Source organism: Aulonocara stuartgranti (genome assembly GCF_965226115.1).
Source record: "Aulonocara stuartgranti genome assembly, chromosome: 19".
In the NCBI taxonomy this organism is placed as follows: Eukaryota; Metazoa; Chordata; class Actinopteri; order Cichliformes; family Cichlidae; genus Aulonocara; species Aulonocara stuartgranti.
The window spans coordinates 5,918,102-5,939,313 of NC_138955.1; the positions used below are offsets into that span (position 1 = coordinate 5,918,102).

The 21,212-nt window shown below is 39.8% G+C and overlaps 3 protein-coding genes across 4 annotated transcripts; 1 reads left to right on the top strand and 2 right to left on the bottom strand.

Moving 5' to 3' along the window:
- Window positions 1-967: 967 nt before the first annotated feature.
- Window positions 968-5,877, top strand: dcdc2b (doublecortin domain containing 2B; the record flags this gene model as incomplete). The annotated part of the gene is made up of 14 exons (XM_082515134.1): window positions 968-1,251; window positions 1,353-1,404; window positions 2,729-2,799; window positions 3,335-3,466; window positions 3,574-3,708; window positions 3,860-3,899; window positions 4,066-4,131; window positions 4,252-4,420; window positions 4,506-4,615; window positions 4,769-4,837; window positions 5,056-5,127; window positions 5,222-5,266; window positions 5,364-5,435; window positions 5,564-5,877. The coding sequence occupies 14 exons, from the start codon at window positions 968-970 to the stop codon at window positions 5,633-5,635; spliced, it is 1,389 nt and encodes a 462-aa protein (XP_082371260.1). The 3' UTR covers window positions 5,636-5,877.
- A 126-nt stretch (window positions 5,878-6,003) lies between these two features.
- Window positions 6,004-9,175, bottom strand: tmem234 (transmembrane protein 234). Its single transcript, XM_082515135.1, has 5 exons — window positions 8,905-9,175; window positions 8,552-8,703; window positions 8,390-8,456; window positions 7,475-7,567; window positions 6,004-6,864 (listed from the first exon to the last, which is right to left on the bottom strand). The coding sequence occupies exons 1-5, from the start codon at window positions 8,915-8,917 to the stop codon at window positions 6,749-6,751; spliced, it is 441 nt and encodes a 146-aa protein (XP_082371261.1). The 5' UTR covers window positions 8,918-9,175; the 3' UTR covers window positions 6,004-6,748.
- A 110-nt stretch (window positions 9,176-9,285) lies between these two features.
- Window positions 9,286-20,936, bottom strand: ncmap (non-compact myelin associated protein). 2 transcript variants are annotated; one of them, XM_082517311.1, is made up of 4 exons: window positions 20,638-20,936; window positions 11,679-11,785; window positions 10,960-11,044; window positions 9,286-10,400 (listed from the first exon to the last, which is right to left on the bottom strand). In XM_082517311.1, the coding sequence occupies exons 2-4, from the start codon at window positions 11,770-11,772 to the stop codon at window positions 10,121-10,123; spliced, it is 459 nt and encodes a 152-aa protein (XP_082373437.1). In that variant the 5' UTR covers window positions 11,773-11,785; window positions 20,638-20,936; the 3' UTR covers window positions 9,286-10,120. The 2 variants fall into 2 exon arrangements, with proteins under 2 accessions (XP_082373437.1, XP_082373438.1); XM_082517312.1 differs by lacking the exon at window positions 20,638-20,936 and adding an exon at window positions 20,272-20,611.
- Between the last annotated feature and the right edge of the window lie 276 nt (window positions 20,937-21,212).

Here is a 21,212-nt window from a genome sequence, read left to right on the forward strand (position 1 = left end):
TTTTACTACAACGTTTTCTTTGTTGTGCTGTCTACCGCTTGGGCTTCACTTGGAGCATTAACTGTGCCAGTTTTAGATGGTTTACAATTGTGCATGGAGAAGTTTTGTTCACTAAAGTCCAGGTGAGCATGCTTCCCAGGAGCTCATATTTCTGAGCTATCACTATCACTCATTTCATTAGGAAATTATCCTTCAAATGTTCACAGCAATCTCCTATTAAACACCTGTTGTCCTCTGGTATTTAAGTCCTTATAGAGAACCCAGGGAAAGAAAAATATTTATAAGTTAAAGCTGAACTTTTCCTCGTTACTCCCTTGAGAGATCTTCTGTTGTGCTTGGATATTTAATATTTACGAAAAAGAATCACCTGGCTGTTTCACTTGCTCTCACTTCTATGCTTGATGGATTTGGCCTTTTTTTTTTCTTCTTTTTTTAACCTGCCTGTAGAGGTTATCTTATTGATTCAGCTTACAGCGCAGGAGACCCACCCGTTCTCCCCTCCTCTTGCCTGTCTCTTTTGTTGTGGTTTCTGCCGATGGTTTGGCCCACAAAGCCAGTCATTGCTGGCCACGCTGCTATGGCAACCAGGAAATACTCACCGCCATCAGTGGAGTAGTGTCCGTGTGAGAGTGTTTGAATGTGAAGGGGATAGAGAGGAGCAGAACGTGGTGAGGGGGAGCCCAGACAGACCACTACCACAACAACAGCAGAGACTGATCTTCACCTTTGGCTTTTCTGCAGTTTTCCCTCTTAATTCTTCACCGAGCATGTGAGTGACAGAGCATTGTTTGGCACTTTGGAGTGGTAGCTGGATCATTTGTTTGTGTTAATGTGTGACTTTTGGAAATGTGTGAACCCAAAGAATGTAGTGTGTGTGTGTGTGTGTGTGTGTGTGTGAAAAGGTTCAGTAAATGCAATTATTAGGTGCAATGAATGAGAATACATGCATGCATATATGCACTCAGAGATGGCTGCCAGCTCTGCAGCTGCATCTCTGCTGCCTCCAGTGAAGAGTGTGGTGGTGTATAGGAATGGAGACCCCTTCTACAGTGGACGCAGGTTTGTGGTCAACCAGCGACAGGTGGTCACCATGGAGGCCTTTCTGAATGAAGTGACCCAGAGCATCGGTGCCCCTCTTGCCGTCAGGACTCTGTACACCCCCAGGCAGGGCCACCGAGTCACAGACCTGCAGGATCTACGGACAGGAGCCCAGTATGTTGCTGCTGGCTTTGAGAGATTCAAGAAACTCGAGTGAGTACAACAAAATGAAGTTATTTATACTTGATGTCTGGAAAACAGATCAAGTACTGTGTTAGGGTTTTCTTCGTTATATCCCTTGTCTTTATGCACAGTTACCTGAACGTGAGAACAAAAAAGCAACCCACTGCTCGTGAGGAAACCCAGGTAGGCTTTCATTTCATTTCAGTCCTTTTAAGGAATCTGTAACTGATTAATCCTAGCCTAACCAAGAGGAATGCACCACCAGGCTACAGTCATATCAAGCTGATCATTTCAACTCCTTCCAAGTCAAATTTAAAAAGAGTGCAGGATTTTTTGTTTATTGACGCAACCTTATTCGCCTTTAAAAGTGACGACCCATTCTTATGAGCAAGTATTAGCCGTGCATGTCCCCTGTTATCCTCCTATTGAAGTCACAGGCTGTTAGGTAGATTAGCGGATATAATGGGCTAATGACTGCACTGTCCATCAGACACTCAGTCACTCAGAACTTGCAGGGTACTCTCATGTGACAGCTTCATTAATTTCAGCGGGATATTGCAACGTCAAACGATTTCATCAAGAAAATTATCCTTTCTCTTCGGCTGAACTCAACCTTTTCAGTAAAATGAAAGGCAGGCAGTGCACAGTGACGAGGATGCTAGGATTAGGCATAATGAAGCTCCCTTAGCATTCACACTAAATTGATTTCAAAGCCACACACACTTTAGAGCCACTCACGACAAGTACTTGTTTTATATTCTGACCTGCTGGCAGGACTGACCTCTTAGTGTTTCTGATGTAGAGCGATCTATTAGTCTTACTTTTATGAACAAAAAACATACATGAGTATAGAATAAGCGTGCATAGATGCTATTTTGGATAAGTGTTTGTTTGTTTTTTAGGTGGGGCCTTTGGCTTTAAAGTCTTACATGTCTGTATTGTGGTTGCTGTGGAGATACACAAGAAGTGTGCCCGTATGTTGAGTGTTTGTGTTTGAAGTTTTTATGCTTCCACCCAGTGTAATCAGGGCTGTGTACATGTTCAGGCAGGCCTAATACTCAAATTCTGAGCCCTCCTTCTGGATTCAGACACATTGTAAATAATTAAACGTCTGCCACTTTAAAGAAGGAAAAAAAAAACAATAACGAGGAGATTATCAGAGCCCACTGATTTAGCTCAGCTAGAGGCAGACATGGATATTGGCTCCAGATTTCATTACTATGCGACGACATGGGTGAGGGCCCTCAGATAAGACACGGCGTGTCTAAATGCACCATCCGAGGAGTCTTGGAGTGACGTCAGTTTCCATGGCTGCAGCACTTGAGCTGATATGAGCTGAATACACTTTTCGGATAATGATTTTCTTGGCGATATGCATGCAGTGGTATTTATGTGCAGGACAGGAATGATGTAAATCTGTTAAGGGAATTTTGAAACTTGATGAAAAATTGACAGCATTTGATGTTCTGCAGTGGCAAGCATCTGATTTTATGTTGGTCCCCTCTAGGTCAAAGCAATCCAGAGGCCGAATGTGTCAGCTAAATGGAGGAAGTATATACCTGTGCCTTGCATTATACAGTGAGTTGGAAGAACTGCTTATCGGAGGCATATATACATAGTATCAGAAATGTATTTATTTATTTTTTACATACAGTTTGCTGGCAGTACCATTGCTTTCATTTTGGATTAAATTATCTCTGCACCTACTGGATGAGAGGAAATTTTGTCCTTAAGATCTCCAGAGAATAAACTGCTACTACCGGCTTCCCCTGATGTTTCCTTTAGCAACACTTTTGGGGAGTTTGAAAAAATCAACAACACCCTAATCTTTGCCCTGAAAACAAATATCCACGTTTCCCAGACTTATACCAAAATCAATTTCACATTAAAGTAATGCAACTGTAGGAAGATTTAATATCGTTGCTGTGGCTAATTAAACTATCATTCATTATTCCTTGATTGCTAAATAATTGTTCCTAATCTTTCATTTAAGGAAACCACTGGGAAACTATCTTTTCACAACCAGCTTAGACCAGTAGTAACAATTACCAGTTCTTAACTCTTTCATCACATATCTGCATACAAGAATTAAGATGTTTCTTGTTATGTTCAGCGTTTTTCGAAATGGAGACCTCCTGTGTCCACCGTTCCGATTCATCATTCCTCGGAGCATGCAGCAGGACCTGGATCAGATCTTGAGTCTAATCACAGAGAAGGTCAGCCTAAGGACCGGTGCGGTGCGCAGGTCAGTGACACCATTACACAGAAGGTCAAAAACATTCCCAATAGCTCTGTGAAATACAAACAGAAAGATCTAATAAAGTAAATATCGAACCCCTGTACGTTTTTCAGGTTGTGTTCTCTAGAAGGAGTGGCCGTGTCCTCAGCTGGGGAGCTGGAGACTGGCCGCTGCTATGTTGCCGTGGGAACTGAGAGGTTCAAGAAACTCCCATATGTGGAGCTATTAATCTCCAAAACTACAGAGAGGTACAATCATGGAAGTTCCTTTGTAAAAAACAAAACAGTCAGTCTGTGCTAACACATGAATAATAATCAGACGACTGGAAACAAGAAGAGAACAATATCCCACACATTCCTCTCTCCCATTTTTTAATAACTATGTTTCTTCATTTTGTAGCTATTACCCTGGGAAGAGAAGGATGTTAAGGAGAGCTGAGGTAATCCTCCTCCTCTCTCTCTGCATTCAGTTACTTGCTTTATTTTCATGTCTTAAAATACAGTTTTAGGATCGTTATTTTCCAGCCTAAATGTCAGGTCTGATTGGCAGCTGTCAGAAGAAAACATTAACAGGCTATGAACAACTTCTGTTTTTTTCCCCATTAGAACAGGAAAGCAGGAAGTGGGCCTGAAGACCAATGCAGTGACTCAGCTCTCCTTGACTCCCCAGAGGTAAAACAAACAAACAAGTCTCCACTGACTTATATTCACACTATATGATGCTATATTATGAGTATTTATATAATTTAGTGTTTGTTATGTAACATATTCAATGTGACCCATGAATTTCAGTCAGACGGTCGGAGGGTGAAGTCAACAGGAGATGAAGCTGCAGCCCCACAAGCTTCCCAGCAAAGGAGCAGGAGAGAGGGAGCAGATGAGACCTCTACGTTTTTTGCCAGGCCGGTCAAGATCCGGAAGAATCGAATGCAAACGAGACCACCGCTCAGCAATGGATCTGGTGAGGATTTCATGAAATCCAATCAGTCTTAAGGAGTATCTCCACTTTTTGGTGGTAAAAAACTTTTGATATCTACCCATGACAGGCCAGCCCAGTGTATTTAAAAGTTCAGCACAGAAAAGGAGAGAAGAGGTACGAGGGGCAGAGGAGGTGCAGGAGGATGAAAATACAGCTACAGAGCTTCCTGTTGATCAGGTTAGCTTCAGGCACCTCTGCGTCATTTCAGACTCATAATTGAATAGAAGATAATTAAATGCTAAAATATGACTGAGGTGGGCGCGTTTGTCTGCCCTTAATATTATAGAAGTGAGATTAAATCTAAATTTTAATCATATTTCCTTTCCAAAGAGAGCTGCAGAAATAGTGGAGGAGGAGGAATTAACTAACCCAGCGGATCCTCTGCAGAACAAACAGATGGTAGGCATTTTTTATGCCATATCTAACATGTTTTGTTAGATATGAGAAATAACACTCATCACTCACTCCTGTACAAGCAAAACCAAAAATACCACTGAATAATAGTTGTCCTGCATGCATGTGGAGTAATTATTAATTCACTGTCACAAGGACAGTACATGCATGCTGCACATTTTGAACAAAAGCATTAAAAAAAAACACTATTTATTTCTCTCAAGAGACAAGCACAAATTATCAAGGGTGAGCAGCACGACGACGAGGAGCACCCACACAAGTACAGTGGAAAGCAGGTACGGTTCGTGTGGGTGGGTTGTTTACATTTAATCGTAATTCACGTGTTCACATTAAAAGGGTTACCCATTTTTGTTCTTGTGCCGTTAAAAGGCATTACTATCTGAAGAGGAGCAGGAGTCCAAAGCTGAAATACTGGTACACACTCACACCCACGAGTAGCTAATTAATCAATTGAACAAATACAGAACTTCAGCACGTGGAGGCAAAATCTTTGTGACTTTCATTTCAAAAGGAGCTGAAGCAGACGTCTTCAAAGTCGAGGCCTTCGTTGTCTAGCAGCCACGCAGAGCACAGAAAAGAAAAGGCAAGTTTACCAACTTCACACCCTATAACACCATCGCGTTTTTACTGGCATCAATATAACCAAGGCATTAAACTCGTCTTGCTGATAGCTTTTGCCTTTACACTGATTTAGTGTCGTTGCTGTGACAGGAGATCCTGCAGGATGCGCCGTCGGTTGCAACAGAACAAAACCACCATCATCAGGAGGTCACGGCATCCTAACAGTTTCACATCGCATGAATGTTTGATTAAATTAGTAGTACTTTAACTGTGATAATGAGCCAAATAACAACATTAATGTATGTTTGTTTTATTGTAGAAAATGTAAGCGTGAGAAGTGCAAGCAGAACAAACACTACAACAGGTGGATACACTATCAGAAGCTCTACAAGCTTCAACTAAAACTGATTGAAGTTTATTGTATCGTACACCCGTTTATGACATTGTCCATTCAGTTTTACAGGCATGATTCTTATGTTGATACTGTGTAGATGTTCAATGCTGCAATATATTCACTATGCGTACAGAAAAAAAAAAACATTTTTTAGGGTAAATCTTAAACCTATACTGAAAAATGAGTGACTACTAAATGAGTGTTGGGGAACAGTAGTGTTGCCAAGAATTTATTGATTAAATATCAGCAACAACACAGGAACAGAGCACAATATTAACAGTCATCTGTACAGTGTCTTGTATCAATTAAATGTGACAATAAACATATATATTACTGTACATGTGACCAATTTCTGAACTCTTTACACAGTTAAAGTCTTTTTCTTTCAAAAGTAGTTTGGAAAATAAAAGCAGTATATTACGAGTAAACAGTAAAAGGAAAGGCGAAAGATGAAAATTTTATCCTCAAGCTATACAACAACATTGTCCCCTCCTGCCCTTGCTCTTACTCTACAGCAGGCTAAAGGCAGCCACCACAAACTGTCCCCATTAAACCAGAAGCTGACATCTACCCCGGGCTTATTTATATGTGGTCTCTGCAGGATCTATGCAGATGCCAGTCAGCTGCGGAGCATTTAAAAGTAAAAGTTAACAACCACCGCTTTTCTATGCGAGCGTCATAAATCGAGTCAAGCTCTGTGGTGAACTCTCCATGAACCCGCTTCCCCCCCTCAACATGGTGTGAGAGTTTTCTGGACAGGCCTTTTGAAGCTTGAGTTTGTTTAGACACAATTCTCCCATCAGCATCGCCGCTCTCAGGAGCTGCTCTCTGAATCTAAATCGTCTTCTTCAGTCCTGCTCCAGCTTCATTGCCCGTCTTTCCATTTACGGCGAAGGATTTATTTGAAGGCGCAGAGGAATTGGCTTAAATCCTGATCTCCTTCAGTACACGGGTTGGGTCAAATTCTGATTCCCAGTATCTCTGTCAATATCATCAATGGAGCTTATAATACACAGAGTGATGCCAGCCATGGTGAGGAACATTCCTACGACAGCCTCTGCAGACAGATGTGTGGGCAAGGATATCAAGATAGTTAAAGTTAAAAAAAATGTATTTATTAATTAGGTACGGTCATGGTACAAAGAAATGTCACCCTCTTTCAGTTCAGTTAGCATGTCTTAGCACAACTTCAGATGAACAACAACATATTAAACTGTGTCATTATTAATTAAACAAAAACTAAACCAAAATACAGACGAAGTGTGTAAAAAATTAAGTACAACTCATTATTCAATAGCTTGCAGAACAATTTTTAACAGCAATAACTTGAAGTAATCATTTTCTGTATGACTCAATCTGTCACATCATTCTGGCCCAATCACCTTTACAATGTTGCTTCAGTTCATTGAGGTTAGCGGGGATTTGTTTAAGCACAGCATTTCAGGTTGACGTCTGGACTTTGACTGGGTCATTGAAACACCTCTATTCTTTTCTTTTGCAGCGATTCTGTTGTAGCTGTGGTGTTGCAAGGGTTAGGATCAAGTCACGCTTTAGCTGTCAGACACACATGCCATGTGTGACATGACATGACACACATGACATGTGTGACTGGCCTCATTATTTTAAAAAAAGCAAACAAATGTAGTGTTATCACATGAGTGACTTACGTTTGCCTCCAATCTCTTCCCCCAGAAACTTGCCAGTTAGCAGAGTGCAAAGGAGGGTGAGGGAGTTGGCTACAGGAACAGCAAATGATAACTCTGGATGAGAAGAAAGGTTTTTAAAAAAAAATGAATTTCTAGTCTACAAAGAAGGCATACAGTGACAGTCTGTGTCAAGTAAAGCAATAAAAGTAATTTCTCAAACATGTTCCATTAAGTATGATGATTTTCTGCTTGTAGTGTTTAAAAGAAATTACATTTAACATTTATCCAGTAAGCCATGTGAAAAACTAATCTACGGTGGCTTATTGGCATTTGATACAGGAAATTCTGGTATGATCTGATATAAAGTAAATATAGGGCCAGTAATACTGATACTAAACCAATACCGATACTTTTAGCCTATACATATAGCTTATATAGGTATATCAGTGTGTCATGATTCATGGAATGAATCATCATTTGAAATTTTGAACACATTTTAATGACCATTAAAACTTTGTGATTTACTGTGATTTTGACTACTTTTCAAAATAATAACACTTATAACTTAAACACTTATAAGGTTTTCATGCATTCAGAAACAGTTTTTTTTTTTTTTTTTTTGGAGACCTGGAATGTAAATGTACCTGGCTCTAAAGCACTTTGGGTCAACTTCTGTTGTTTAATTATGCTGTAGGCTATAAATAAACAGACAGATAGTCAACACAAAAAGGTTCAGCCATTCTTCATAGCGCATGTTTGAGATATATTTCCAAAAAACCCCAAAACCCCAAAACACTTTATTTAACACAGAAACAAAATATCGATCGGATACAATACCACCGCTGGTATCGATACACTCAATATTTGGCCCGATCCGCACACCTCTATTGGTAAGTTCTCATTAGTGTTTCAGGCTACACTTGTGCTAGGTCTCACCTGTGGTTGAAAGTGTGTAATAGTAGACCACTGAACCACTCTGGTTTAACAGAAATGGGACCAGGTACTGTAGAGCAACACAAGGGAGAGGGAGCAACTGAGCCAGTTACAGTAACATACAGTCTACCTTAAAATGCGCGAATCTGCTGTCTCAAAACCTACCTTGATGTTAAGAAAGAGAAACCTGAGCTCCGCCAGCAGCTGTGCCACTTTGCTGGTTTTTGTCACATTTTCTATCCCCTCGGTGCCTCTCTTTAGGAAAGGGTTGGTGCAGCCCCACAGCACTGACACCAACAGGAGACTCAGCAGCTCGACTGCAACACATTAAAACGAGCTTACTTCCTTAGCATAGGTAGTAAGATGCTAACTACTCCTGGCTTAGCTTTGCGTTGTTAATTCTGGTGAGGAGGTGGAAACTTGCAAATATACATTTAAATGAAAATACAGACGAAATCTTCAAATTCTTGACAACTAATATGATTTTTAAGGGAAACAATAGATTATGGCCAACTCACCTACGGTCACCATCGTCCTGGTTGTCAACAGTCGCTATAAGTCGCGTTCAAGATTGTTTTCAGTTGTTAGCGAACATTATTCAAACGAATAAATTCATAGTGCAAGAATTTAAAGTGCAAATCCTTAAACTTGTCCAAGAAATGTGCAAAAATAAATTGGTGAGGACTGTTTCTCTCATTTGCAGCTTCTGGTCGTTGGAGTTTGCGAACAGTTCTTGCCCTCTTGAACGCAGCTTTGAGGCTTTCCAGTCATTACTTTTCCAGAGACTACCAGCAGAGGGCGCAGGGACTCACTCTTCCGCTTCCAAATATTATTTGTACTACTACTACTATTATTATTCTCTGTGCTAATTACTTCATTGTAATAAACAGACAATCCACTACTACAAATATTAGTTTTTATTTTCACTTCATTTCATTTAGTGAACATCTACAAACAATACAAATACATGGACCAAAGAGAATAAAGTGCAAAATACTTTAATGTCAAATTAAAAATTATTCACATCAGGAAGCAAGGCTGACAAGCTGTTTCACATAGGTCTCTTCATTCTGCGTGGTAACAAAGAAAGAAAGAAAGAAAGAAAGAAAGAAAGAAAGAAGGACGTAATGATATTTTTGAGATTTTTGTGAATGTGTGACTGCTCACAAGTACAGAATGATGTAAAGTTAATAGAGCTCAAAATAAATCTGGAACATTAACACATTTTCTCAGTCATAAAGGGTGTCCATTACACAACTACAAAAAGAGTTATCATTTTCCATGCCTTCAATTAGATGAATTCTACGTTTACTCAAAAACCTCTTGAAAACATAAATTTGCATCGCCGGACCAGCATTATCCAGCCATAAGCCCATAGCTGTCCACACTACACATTACTTCATTACTTCATTAGCAGTAATGCAACATCAGCAAAGAGCACAAACAGCAATGACTATTCTCTGAACACTGAGTTTAGCCAAAGTTCTTCAAAAGGAAATTTCCACATTCAGATCCTTCATTTCCCTTGTGTCTCTTTCCAGTGCTGCTTTGATCATCTTTGAATTGTACACCCAAAAGACCTCATGATATCCTTGTAGTCTCTACCAGTGGCCCAGTTGTTGGAGATTTAACAGTGACAAGGTCACAGATTGAGTTTCCACAGCATTCAGTCAGCACAATATGTAACAACACATCAGTCAGTGCCTGTTTTGAGACTAAACCGCAGTCTTGGTGCTATGTGTTTTCTATTGATGGATTTTCATGTATGGTGACCACGGTGGACCCGCTGTTGGTGCTGAACTGCTCAACTTGATTCCCCTCCGCACTGGTGAGCTCTGCTCTGGGCAGCCGGAAGCTGCTCTCTGAGGCTGGGTTTGAGTTGGTGATGCTCCCTGACACAGAGCTGATTCCCACGGGCGTCAGCGGAAAGTTGCTTTGAACTGTAGATTGGGACATCTTCGGACGAGGTTTTGAACTTCTACTGGTTCCCAGGAGTCTGGATTCACGTGTCCGCCTGAACAAAAAACAAACAAAGACATTGGGAAGACAAATTTATAGATTTTTCTTTTAAATTTGTGATTCCTGTAATAATTCCATAATAATAGCAGTTTTTTACTTGGCTTTTGTCTTTTTACTGTAGTAGCTATATGAATAAAATAAAAATCTCATTTACATTACATATATTAGATTGTCAAAGGGTCATAAGTCCCTCTCATGTGTCTTTATTGAAGTTAAACAATCTAAGAAGGGAATGCCCCTGTGTGGTTCTAGCTACCGGTTGCAAATCAGATATATAGATAGATGTGACCTGTACGTCAGGTTGTGCCACTTTATAGGGAAAAAGTCCCTCGTCAAAATGTCAGGGAACCACAGGCAGAGAATAAATAAGAATCTGATACAGAAGATGGTATTATGGTATCTCTCAAACGGAATGTGATAAAAAAAAAAGCAAGATGAAAAGCTGAAGCAGCTCTCTAGTCTTCCACGAAGTGAACAGAAATAGCAACATTGCTTTACAGCTTGAAACATTCGGTATGCAGGAATCGCCTTGTGTCCGAGGAATGTCGTCTCACCTGTTGTACGTCTTCAGGATGATGAGTAAAATGGCGAGAATGATAATAATGCCAATGACAATGACAGCAATCATAGCGCCAGAACCTGAGAGACACAGAAGAAAGGAAAGATGAGCAATGAACTCTCTGACAGTTGGTTTATGGCAAATGGTAAATGGCCTGCATTTGTATAGCGCTTTTCTAGTCCATAGGACCCCAAAGCGCTTTACACTACATTCAGTCATTCACCCATTCACACACACATTCACACACTGGCGATAGCAAGCTACATTGTAGCCACAGCTGCCCTGGGGCACACTGACAGAGGCGAGGCTGCCGGACACAGGCGCCACCGGACCCTCTGACCACCACCAGTTTATGAGCTACGCCGTCTTATACACATTCCGCCTTCTTGTGATGGTCCAACTTATTTTGTGTGTCCTCCAGAAATAATGACTTGTGACCTAGCAACCATATCACTAAAAGGTAAACAGACGACGGTAAATATTTTCTACCAAATACTTGTCTGCCAAGCCCATAAGAAATGTGCAGATTAGACTTTATGACGCAGTGGGTTTTTATTTCTGAGGACTGGCTCTTCTGATTATTTCTTATCTAACTCAAAGCACTATCATGGTGTCTACAAAAAAACCAAACCTTGCTGACAAGGATGTGTTTCACTGATGTCTGGTTCAAGACGACGCTGCAGTTTGGAGCTCACACACAGATGATGTTCTTACTTTGAATGAGTATTTGTTCTTTGGACTTGGTGATAGCGGTTGTGTTCGAAGTTACGGTAGTGTTGGTCACTGGTGAGACGGTTGAAGCTTGCATCTTCAGGAATAACCTGCCAAGAACAAAAAGTATCACGTCAGCCACAGACTGAAACAGCACTACATTCATTCGAGAGAAATATTATAAGGTTTAAACCGTTTCTGCAATAGATTTATAACACATCTAGAAAATAAGAGGAATGTAGAAGAACAGATGGGGAATAAAAATAGCAGATGGATCGCTCAGTGGAGGGAAAGTTGGTAATGACTGAATGTTTTATGGCATCCACAAGAATGGCAAACCTCACCAGAACAGTACAATAAAAAGTACGAGTGAATAGCAAGATTTGTGGTACCAGAAGATTCTAGCAATCATAAAGCTTTTCTGTTCAGTTTTATTTATATATATTCACAACAGCCGTCCCCTATTGAAGGCTATGAGTAAGCACCTGGCGAAACTGGGAAAGAAAAACTCCCTTATAACTGGATGAAACCTCTGGCAGAACCAGATCTGGGGGTAAGGGGAAGATAAGACAGCAAAATACACACCTTTTTTTCCGTTTTTAAAATCTTTGATGTATTTCACGACGCAGTCTACAGAAGCAGTCAAAGCAGAAAATATGTTGCCAGCCACATAACTCGTCTCTGACGAGATTTCTCACACAAACAAATGATATTAAACTGACTGACAGGATGTGATTGTTGGGTTCTCATGCTTCTGATTGACTGGCTGGTAATGCCAGGCTTTGTCATGTCTGCCAGAGCCTTTGTTGTTTCAGGGATGTATATTCATCAGGCAGTCAGAACAAAGCTGAAAAAACAGAGCACAAATATGACCCAGTACTGCGTTCCTGTATTCCTGCCCTACAGTTCTCATTTTGGGGTACTTAACATTTATTTATTTCATATACCCTGCACCTCCTTTGCATAAACACCTCCTTACGTTATCACATTTTGTAACATTTTGACGTTTTTAAGCACAAGGGGAGCAAATGTGGGCAGCGGTCCGCCATTTCACATTTTAGGAATGTTTACCAACGCAAAAGTGCAAATCATCATCTTCAGTAGATAATATAATTACAAGATTCAGAACATCCAGAGAAACAAGGACAAAAACCAGCAGAGAATGGCCAGGATTGTGGTATCTCAGGTGACACTGCACTAATCCTCTGAGGCCTAAGTCATCATTAGAGATGACTTCAACCAAAATCCCAAACCTCTGCGCCCTCTCCTTCCTTTCCTCCTAACTATATTCTATAAATGATCCTGTTCATTCATATCAACCTTCCCTCCCCCCTTTCCCTTTATCCTCTTTCCACTCCTTTTTAAAAAAGTTCCCTTTTATGTTGTTTTCTTTTTTCTTAAACCCTAAATCCCACCTTTTCATCTCTTCTTCCTCCTTCCACTGGACTAACCTCAGCATTACCCCTTCTTCATTTCCTTCATTTCCTGAAGCCTAACCTTCCCCTCCTCTTCTTGTGTCTTTTCCTCCATTTCCAAAAATCAAATCTTCCCTTACTTCCTATTAATTCCCTTTTACTAAATTTTGTCCTCCTTCGCTCCCTTTTCCTTTCCTATCCTCAGTTATATTAATTAGGGGATAATGATTAATTATCCCATTCCCTGACTTTGACCTTTCCCTTCAATTTTTCAATTTTTCCCGTTAGCTTTTTTAGTATATTCAACTATTTTTTCATCATTCCCTTCTCTCATCAATCAGGGAACAAAGAAAATAATCTTCCCAACTGACACACATCAAAATCCATTTTCAGTATTTCCATAAAAATCAGTCTTTCCCTTCTCCAAAATGTTGGGTTAGGGTTATCTTTAATGACTTAGACCTCACTTAAAATGGACTGAAGTGAGGTGGAAAACTATGTTGTGGTGTGAGGAATCACATCCTTGGCACTAAAGAGAACAAGGACTGTTACAGAAGCCGGATGCTTTCATGGTGATAAGGTGACATTAGTCAACATCTGTGAAGACACCAGTAATGCTAAATGAGATCTACTTTTAAGAGCAACATAACCTGCCAATCAGATAGATGACACTTCTTTTCTTATTTCAGCAGGACAAATCCATTTTTCACATTTTCCGCATACATAAAGCAGCATGGCATTGTGGTAAAAGAGCGCGGCGCTAAGATGAACTGTCTGCAATCTAGACCTGTCAGCTTACATAAACACTTGGCATATAATAAATCAAAATTACCACAATGGAGGCTCTGTACTTATAAGCAGGTAACATTTTAGATAAAGCAAGAATGGGGAAACATTTTACGTTCCAAGCACAGCATTTGCTTTTCTAGTTTCAGCTGTTAAACGTGGTGGTAATCCTGCCCCATTCCTAACGTTTTCAAAACTCAAAGTTCCCGTAGTCAGATTCAAAATAAACATGAATAAATTTTTAACTGAAAAAACACATTCTCTTTTACAACATATAAGTATAATAGTGCTTACTAAAGTCTTCAAGTTACAGTGCTTAACAAACTTATTAGCTCACCACACAATGCCAAATATTGGCTAAAGTAACAGTATTGGTAATTACCAAAATAAATGCTTATGTAATGGTCAAACCCCCACTATGTGCAAACTGTTTTATCAAAATGAAGTTCCTGATGCTAAAATTTAATTCGTTTATTCCTACAAACGAGGTTCTAGAAATGAAAAGGTATAGATTAGCGATCTCTCAGCCATGACTCCTAGAGTCACCCTCAGATATTATTTTACTGCAAGTCGACAATCAGGGCTCCTGTGTGATTTCGTTATTGTACTCAGAACACTGTGATCGCAATCTAATCTACTTTTTTGCAAGCATGTCACGAAGAGATCCTCTGTCAAGTGGGAGGATCCCAGAAACTCCAGGAAACAATCAGATCACAGCTGTAGGTCAGGGCTGTCCCTGTCACTGATCTCTCCCCTGACACTGATAAGGACAGCGACACCATCTCGCAACCAAAGCAAACTTGACACGAACAAACTTTTTAACTTCCATAAAATGGATTTCCATATAGATTTCCATAAAGACATCCTCTAAATATCACTTCTACTTTTGTTTCCACTTGTAGCACGCTGGCGTCATCACTGGACTTCCTCATCCTCTTTTCACGCAGTGCAACGTAAACCAAAGGATACACAGTGAGCTCAGTGAGTCATCCAAGCGTGACTCAATGAGGCGGTGATTAAGTGGAAGATTTAATGTGCCGACATTACGATAGCATTTATTGTTTTATGTAAAGCACTTTGGTATGCCCAAGGCTTTTAAATGTGCTCTATAAATAAAGATTGTTGTTGTTGTTGTTGTGTGTGTGTGTGTGTGAACAGAAGTTCAATGTCATAAATTTTTACGTATCTTCAAGAAATATGGAAATAATATGGATAAAAGATAGATAGATAGATAGATAGATGTGTGTGTGTGTGTGTGTGTGTGTGTGTGTGTGTGTGTGTGTGTGTGTGTGGTTTTGTATCTTATAATGAGTTGACATTTTTTGACCTAATCACTTCCACCACTCATTAACTAATCTTAAAATTACCAGGCTGAAATCACAGAACTATTTTGATTTCTTTAACAGGAGCGTGTTTGCCAGCACAGCGGCACAATCAGAGCAGGTGGCACAAGCGGATAAAAATTTGCATCAGCTATAAAAAGCTGAAAATCTTGGCACACAGAAGATCATCCCACGCAGACATCCTGACACATATCATATCAATTATAGTCACAGTAAAGTATGGAAAATATCACCCCAGCACTGCGTATACACTGGACATGTCATTTCTGATTCATTCTTTTACCTACTTTACAGAGATTATGAGATTTTAGATTATTGTTTCCCCCATGAAGTGTATGGATAAGTGCAGTCTTTTGTGCTCAGTCTTAAACATCATGCTCGAGTTTACATTTCACCTACAAGCCACTGTGCACATCCTGGAAGCATTGCACAAGGTCTTTTTACAGACCATATAGTGTATGCGAAACCTCAAGGACACGAATGCACAGACACTTAAAGTCACAAATACCAAAAATTGGTCAGGGCTTAAACTGTGATTTTATTGTTTTCACTGCAGTAAAATCAGAACTGTAGTCACACTCTGAGAATAGAGTAACGAAACTTGTACTCGATACGTGTGTGTGTGTACTTTACGTCTTATCCACCGGGCAAATATTGCATAAATGACTCTCCAGGTGTTGACATACTATTAGGCAAAGAGATTAATAATGGCATACATCATGTCAGCTGTTTGCTGTGTTGACAGCTTCTGATAAGTGGCTAACTAATCGTCTGATGTGTAAGGTCAGTTACACCATTGCTTTGGAAACAGTAGGGAATACACTATGGGGATGACGTGGTTATGTAACCAGTTGAGTCATTTTTGTTCCTATAGGCAAAAAGTTCAAATGAATGTGTGTGTTTAAAAAGTACCTTATTGATAGCTATAGTATTTTTCTTTACAGTACTGTATTTTCAATGGTTAGTTTTAAACTATATCTTCCTTTGAAGTATTATTACTGTATTTGTTCATTTATTGGCCCACTGTGTAAAAAGAATAGTGTACATTTTCCAGATGGTGGCAAATAACACAATTACAGTTCTTTTCTTTAAAGTACTTGTGCTGTATTTTTAGCTTCTAATCCTTTATTATGTCTTCATTAGTTCTTTGCCATTAGTTGTTTACAGCAAATTAACAGAACGTGACGGAATAACAGGTCTGGATTCATTTACTGGAAAAAAAAAAAAATTAATATGGTTAACTGGCTTAAATGGGAAGAAGCTAGGTGTACTAATTAAATAAATTTGTTAAAAGTGCCTTTATCATAGCTGAGTCTTTGGTGATTATAGAATAAGTTACCATGAGAGAAAGAACAAGCTCTTTCTTTAAGGTTCAAATGTAGAGCTACGGGTATTTGTTGTGCTACAAAGCTGCCTTGTCTGCAGAGGCAATCAAAAATGTGCTGTCGAAAAAAATGGCTTCACCAGAGCAGCAGGATGTGTACCAGCTTTTATCAAAAAGAGGTGATCAGATTAAGCAAAGATAGATCACATTTATTGTCCCAGGATGGAGATTTAATGTCATCTTTTGTACAGTTGAAACATAATCTGTCCATTTTCGTAACTCCTTATCCAGTCAAAGGCTGTTTTGAGACTGGAGCCCAAAGCAGCTGTCATAGGTTACACCCTGGGACAGCTCCCCAATAGCTGTACTGTAATTTTAAACTAAACGTTTCACTCCATAACCACCCTCTTTACTTGGCGTTTTCATGGTACAGAGGCATCTCTTTACATAACTGCACATGCTTGTGATTCAGTAGCCAGTGGGTGTGACGCCTCTCACGGAATAGGTGTGTTGACAGACGTAAGTAATACATCACAGGAGCTGCAGTTTAGATTTAGGATGGGTGCTATGTGGCAGAGGTTGGGAGAGCCCTCAGCCAAGGAAAAACACCTAATGTTAACACACCTTGACTAATTCACGTGCAGACATCGTCATCCTATACCCACTCCTTTACTTCGGCTGAACTGCCCAGAAGACAAAACTCGAGTTTGATGGCAAATGAATCATGGCGCCGTTTCCCTGAGTAGAACAAATTGCAAAAGATATGTTATCCTAAGCCATTTACCATGATTGAACGCTTGTGATAAAAGATAATGACCTCATTTAATTGTCCAAGTGTATTTTTATGTGTATAATATCTCTTTTCTGGCTTGATTTTGATTGTAAATCTTAGAGAATATGCTCTCTTCAGGGTTAGTTAAATAACATATAACAGGTGCCAGCAGATGGATTTTTGGCTTGAACCCGGATCGTTTTTTATTTACAGTAAACATTTTAAAGCAACACCGGTCCTTTCATAGCTTGGTCACTGGCTACCACATTCCTGGTGTACAAACCAAACAGTGTAATCAGCTGATCAAGTTAGCCACATATTGGAAATGCCATAAGCCATAAACATACATCCTTTATTGTCAAGATAACAAAGGGGAAATCAATCAAGCTAATTCAAACACGAGTGGCAGTAAAGGCCGGTGGCTTGGCCAGGATTCTGCAGGATGGAGGGAAAAAAACACTTCAACTTCACAGATTTAAACCCAAGATCCAACCGAATGCATAAAGTTTATGATCTGTTGCACCATTGTCAATATACTTTATATGTTTTTATAAGTGTCAGTTTTCAGCATTTCATTTTTATGATGTAATACTGAAAAGTAAAAATGATGCAGCCATTGTTTATTGACTTTTCAGTAATACATTTCTGCCTGCTCAGCTATGATGTAAAATATGTGATAACACTGTTTCTAAAGCAGCCCAAGTATGTTTTCCTTCATCATGTTCCTGCATTGGGACACAATGAACAACATATTTGTCAGTAGTAGCTGTGATATTGCCAATCTATATACTATATTGGCTGAGCTCTAAATACTTAATTCACTTATCCATGTTAACTCGTTTTATGTTTATTGCAAACCCCAGAGCGTGGAAAATCTGTTTTTCCCCCCACAGGGAAACTATATTACAGTTAATATACACAAGCAGGATAATCTTTTAAAAGACATAGGACATAAGTAGCAAGAGACCCTCTCATCTTTTTTTACTCTGGTTTCTTAAAAGTAAAGGAATCTGAAACTAAATCTCAACAGACCACTGATTCTGACGTCAGCATCCGTGTCCTCGTCGGTCAATCTTCTCCGTTCTGTAATAAGAGTTTGTTTGCTGTTCCACAAACTGCAGCTATTCACTAACACTGCAAATTCAATATCCTTTCTTCCACCCTGAGTAAACAAGCCGGTTATTGGTCTGTCCAGAAAGTGGACTCGTTGCAGAACGGGAACAATTTAGTTTCCTTTTTTTTAATATTATTTTTTTATGAGGGAATGAACAGACAAAGCTGTTGACTCGTTCCACCTCTGCAGATGCTCACCCAGACGTTAAAAACAACGCAGTCTCCCGCACGACCCATGTTCACAAGTACATTCAAAGTACAATCTTCAAACGGCTGTCGGAGCCAATATTTGAGCAGTCACTTTGAAGCAAGCTAACAAGACATAGATGGCCCCGATTGTTTCCTTAGAAAAGCGGACATGTGGCCTAAAGTCACAGCAGAGAGCTCGCCTGGATCATCTCTGATGTAAACCTCTCATATCTTTGGTTATTCAGATGTCACACCAAATAGGGATTTTACTGTGACTTTTATTGAGCCCAGTCAGTGAGCACAGAAATTTGCAACAGAGAACAGTTGCTGTTATTCATGTAAAGCTGAAGTGATCGTACCATGAAAGTAAAGGTGTGAATGCCGGAGATAACTGCAGGACACTTGTTAAGTCATTGGACAGACCCCAAAGACGATAAAAATGTAGATCCATGTGTGGATAAATTTGAAAGCCAAATTCCAAACAAGCTCAGATAATTTGGTATTTGTAGTGAGAATCACACTAAACTGGTTTCAGATGGAGGCAATAAATCCTTCAGCAATGAGTCTACGATAAGTTTGCACAACAGCTCCTTAGCGTGAAGAGTATTCTACACAGCCATGAAAAGCATGACAAATGAAGTGTGTGAGGGGATTAACAAGCCATTTCTCAAGTGTGAACTTAAAAAAAAAAGCATTTAAGCCCAATGAAATACCCAAATATGGATTGTAAGTTGCACAGACTGAATGCTGAACTCAGTGTCTCTTTTTTTTTGTTTTTGCTTGTTTACAAATGTGAAAGCTGCAAAAAATAGCCAATCACTTGAAGGAGTGTTAAAGCATCATTCACACATTCTCTGGGAGTATTTACACTAATTAGGAACACATTTTCTAATTAAAATCTGTCAGTCAGAATTATTATCAGGAGACAAACCTACACAAACTGTCTGAGATGAAGTGCTGATTACTCATTCAAGATTCCTCAGAAATATTACGATCTAATAATAGGATGAATAATTTTCCTAAATGACTAAGATGCTGCTGCTCAGAATAGAGTTTAGCGTTGTATAACACACTTTTCCTTCTAACTGGATACACGACATAGAATTAATCCATCATTGCCATGATGAAAATCCCATCGTTTCTAATTGGTCTGTAATAGATTTCTATATAAGTTCATTTTCTGTCACAGTGTTGCTTTGCTGGTAAGTGCGGTGTGACTTGCTAATGCTGTATTAACAAAGCACATTATAAGACAATGCTCATCAAAGTTAAATGTGACAACACAAGAAAGTCCATACAATTGAAGTTAGCCTACTGAGCCACAGAGTTCATTTGTGAATACGTCATTTTAATTTCATTTTAACCTCTTTTATACTTCAATCATAGGATCACAATCTTCTAATTAAACAAAGAAAATCACAGAAGGCAAAATAAAATCAAACCACATCACATTGAATAACTTGAATAACAGGAAACATTTCGAGCAATGTTTCAACGTGATTAAAACTTGAATATCTGTTTTAGCTGGGTAGATTTACACAGGCATTAAACACGTAGAAGAAGCTTAATGTGTGAAGATGACAAATCTTAAATCAATAAACCGTCATCATGTGAATCGGTACAGCAGGACTACACAACGTGCGATCACATTTACCTGCAATTATAGTGCCAGCTGATGGGAAGATAAGGGCAGCTGCTCCATCAAACAGTCACTTATCAATAGGTGATATGCAGCCTGATACTAATGAGAGGTCAAAATGACTCTTTTTTTAAATTCCAATTCAAACTTGTCCACTTCTTTAGCACTAAAAGCAGATTTCTATACATGAGAGATCTTTGGTATGTGAGCTGTTTTTTTGTCCCCTCACCTGAGAATCACCTATGTTCTCGTTATGTCTGAGAGAACCCCCGCTCCAGAACAGGAAACAGTCAACAGGAAAGGGAGTTCTTACTCTTTGAGTTTACATCAAAACAAAAAAAATTATCTGCCAAGAAAACCGCAGCGGTTAGTGTGACCTACCCGATCACCTTCTCTTTGATTTCAGCCCAAGCCTTCTCCGGATGGGAGCCTGAGCAGTGCAAGAGCCCCCTCCCTCAGCTGACTGAGGGGGGCATAGTCCAGAATCGCAGCAGGCCTGGGGAGGGAGACACCAGGGAGTCGAAGAGCCAGGTGAGCAACTCCAGGAGGGGAGAATAAATCCCAAATGCAGCTAAAGTGGTGGCGGCACAGGTACAAGCATACAGGTCAGATGTACTGAGAGAGCGTGAGAGTTCAGAAACAATCACGGATATCTGTGAGTGTGTGAGAGAGAGTGTGTGTGTGTGGTTTCTCTGTGAATCACAGTGTTTATGTGAAGAAGGGGAGGAGAGTGTGGAGGAGGAGGAGGCTCCACGTTGCTTCTCGCTGAAAGTAATAATGTCAGGCAACTGGTTTTTCAGGTCCCTCCGCCCGTCCCTTAGGCGTGCTGGAGCTGCTGATCAAAAAGCAAGAATCCTCTCCAAAGCTGCCAGCTCTCCCCATGACCACCGCTTCTCAAAATCAGTCTCCAGTGGGCGTCTCGGGACACTTTGTCCACATAGCCAGCATATAGTGGA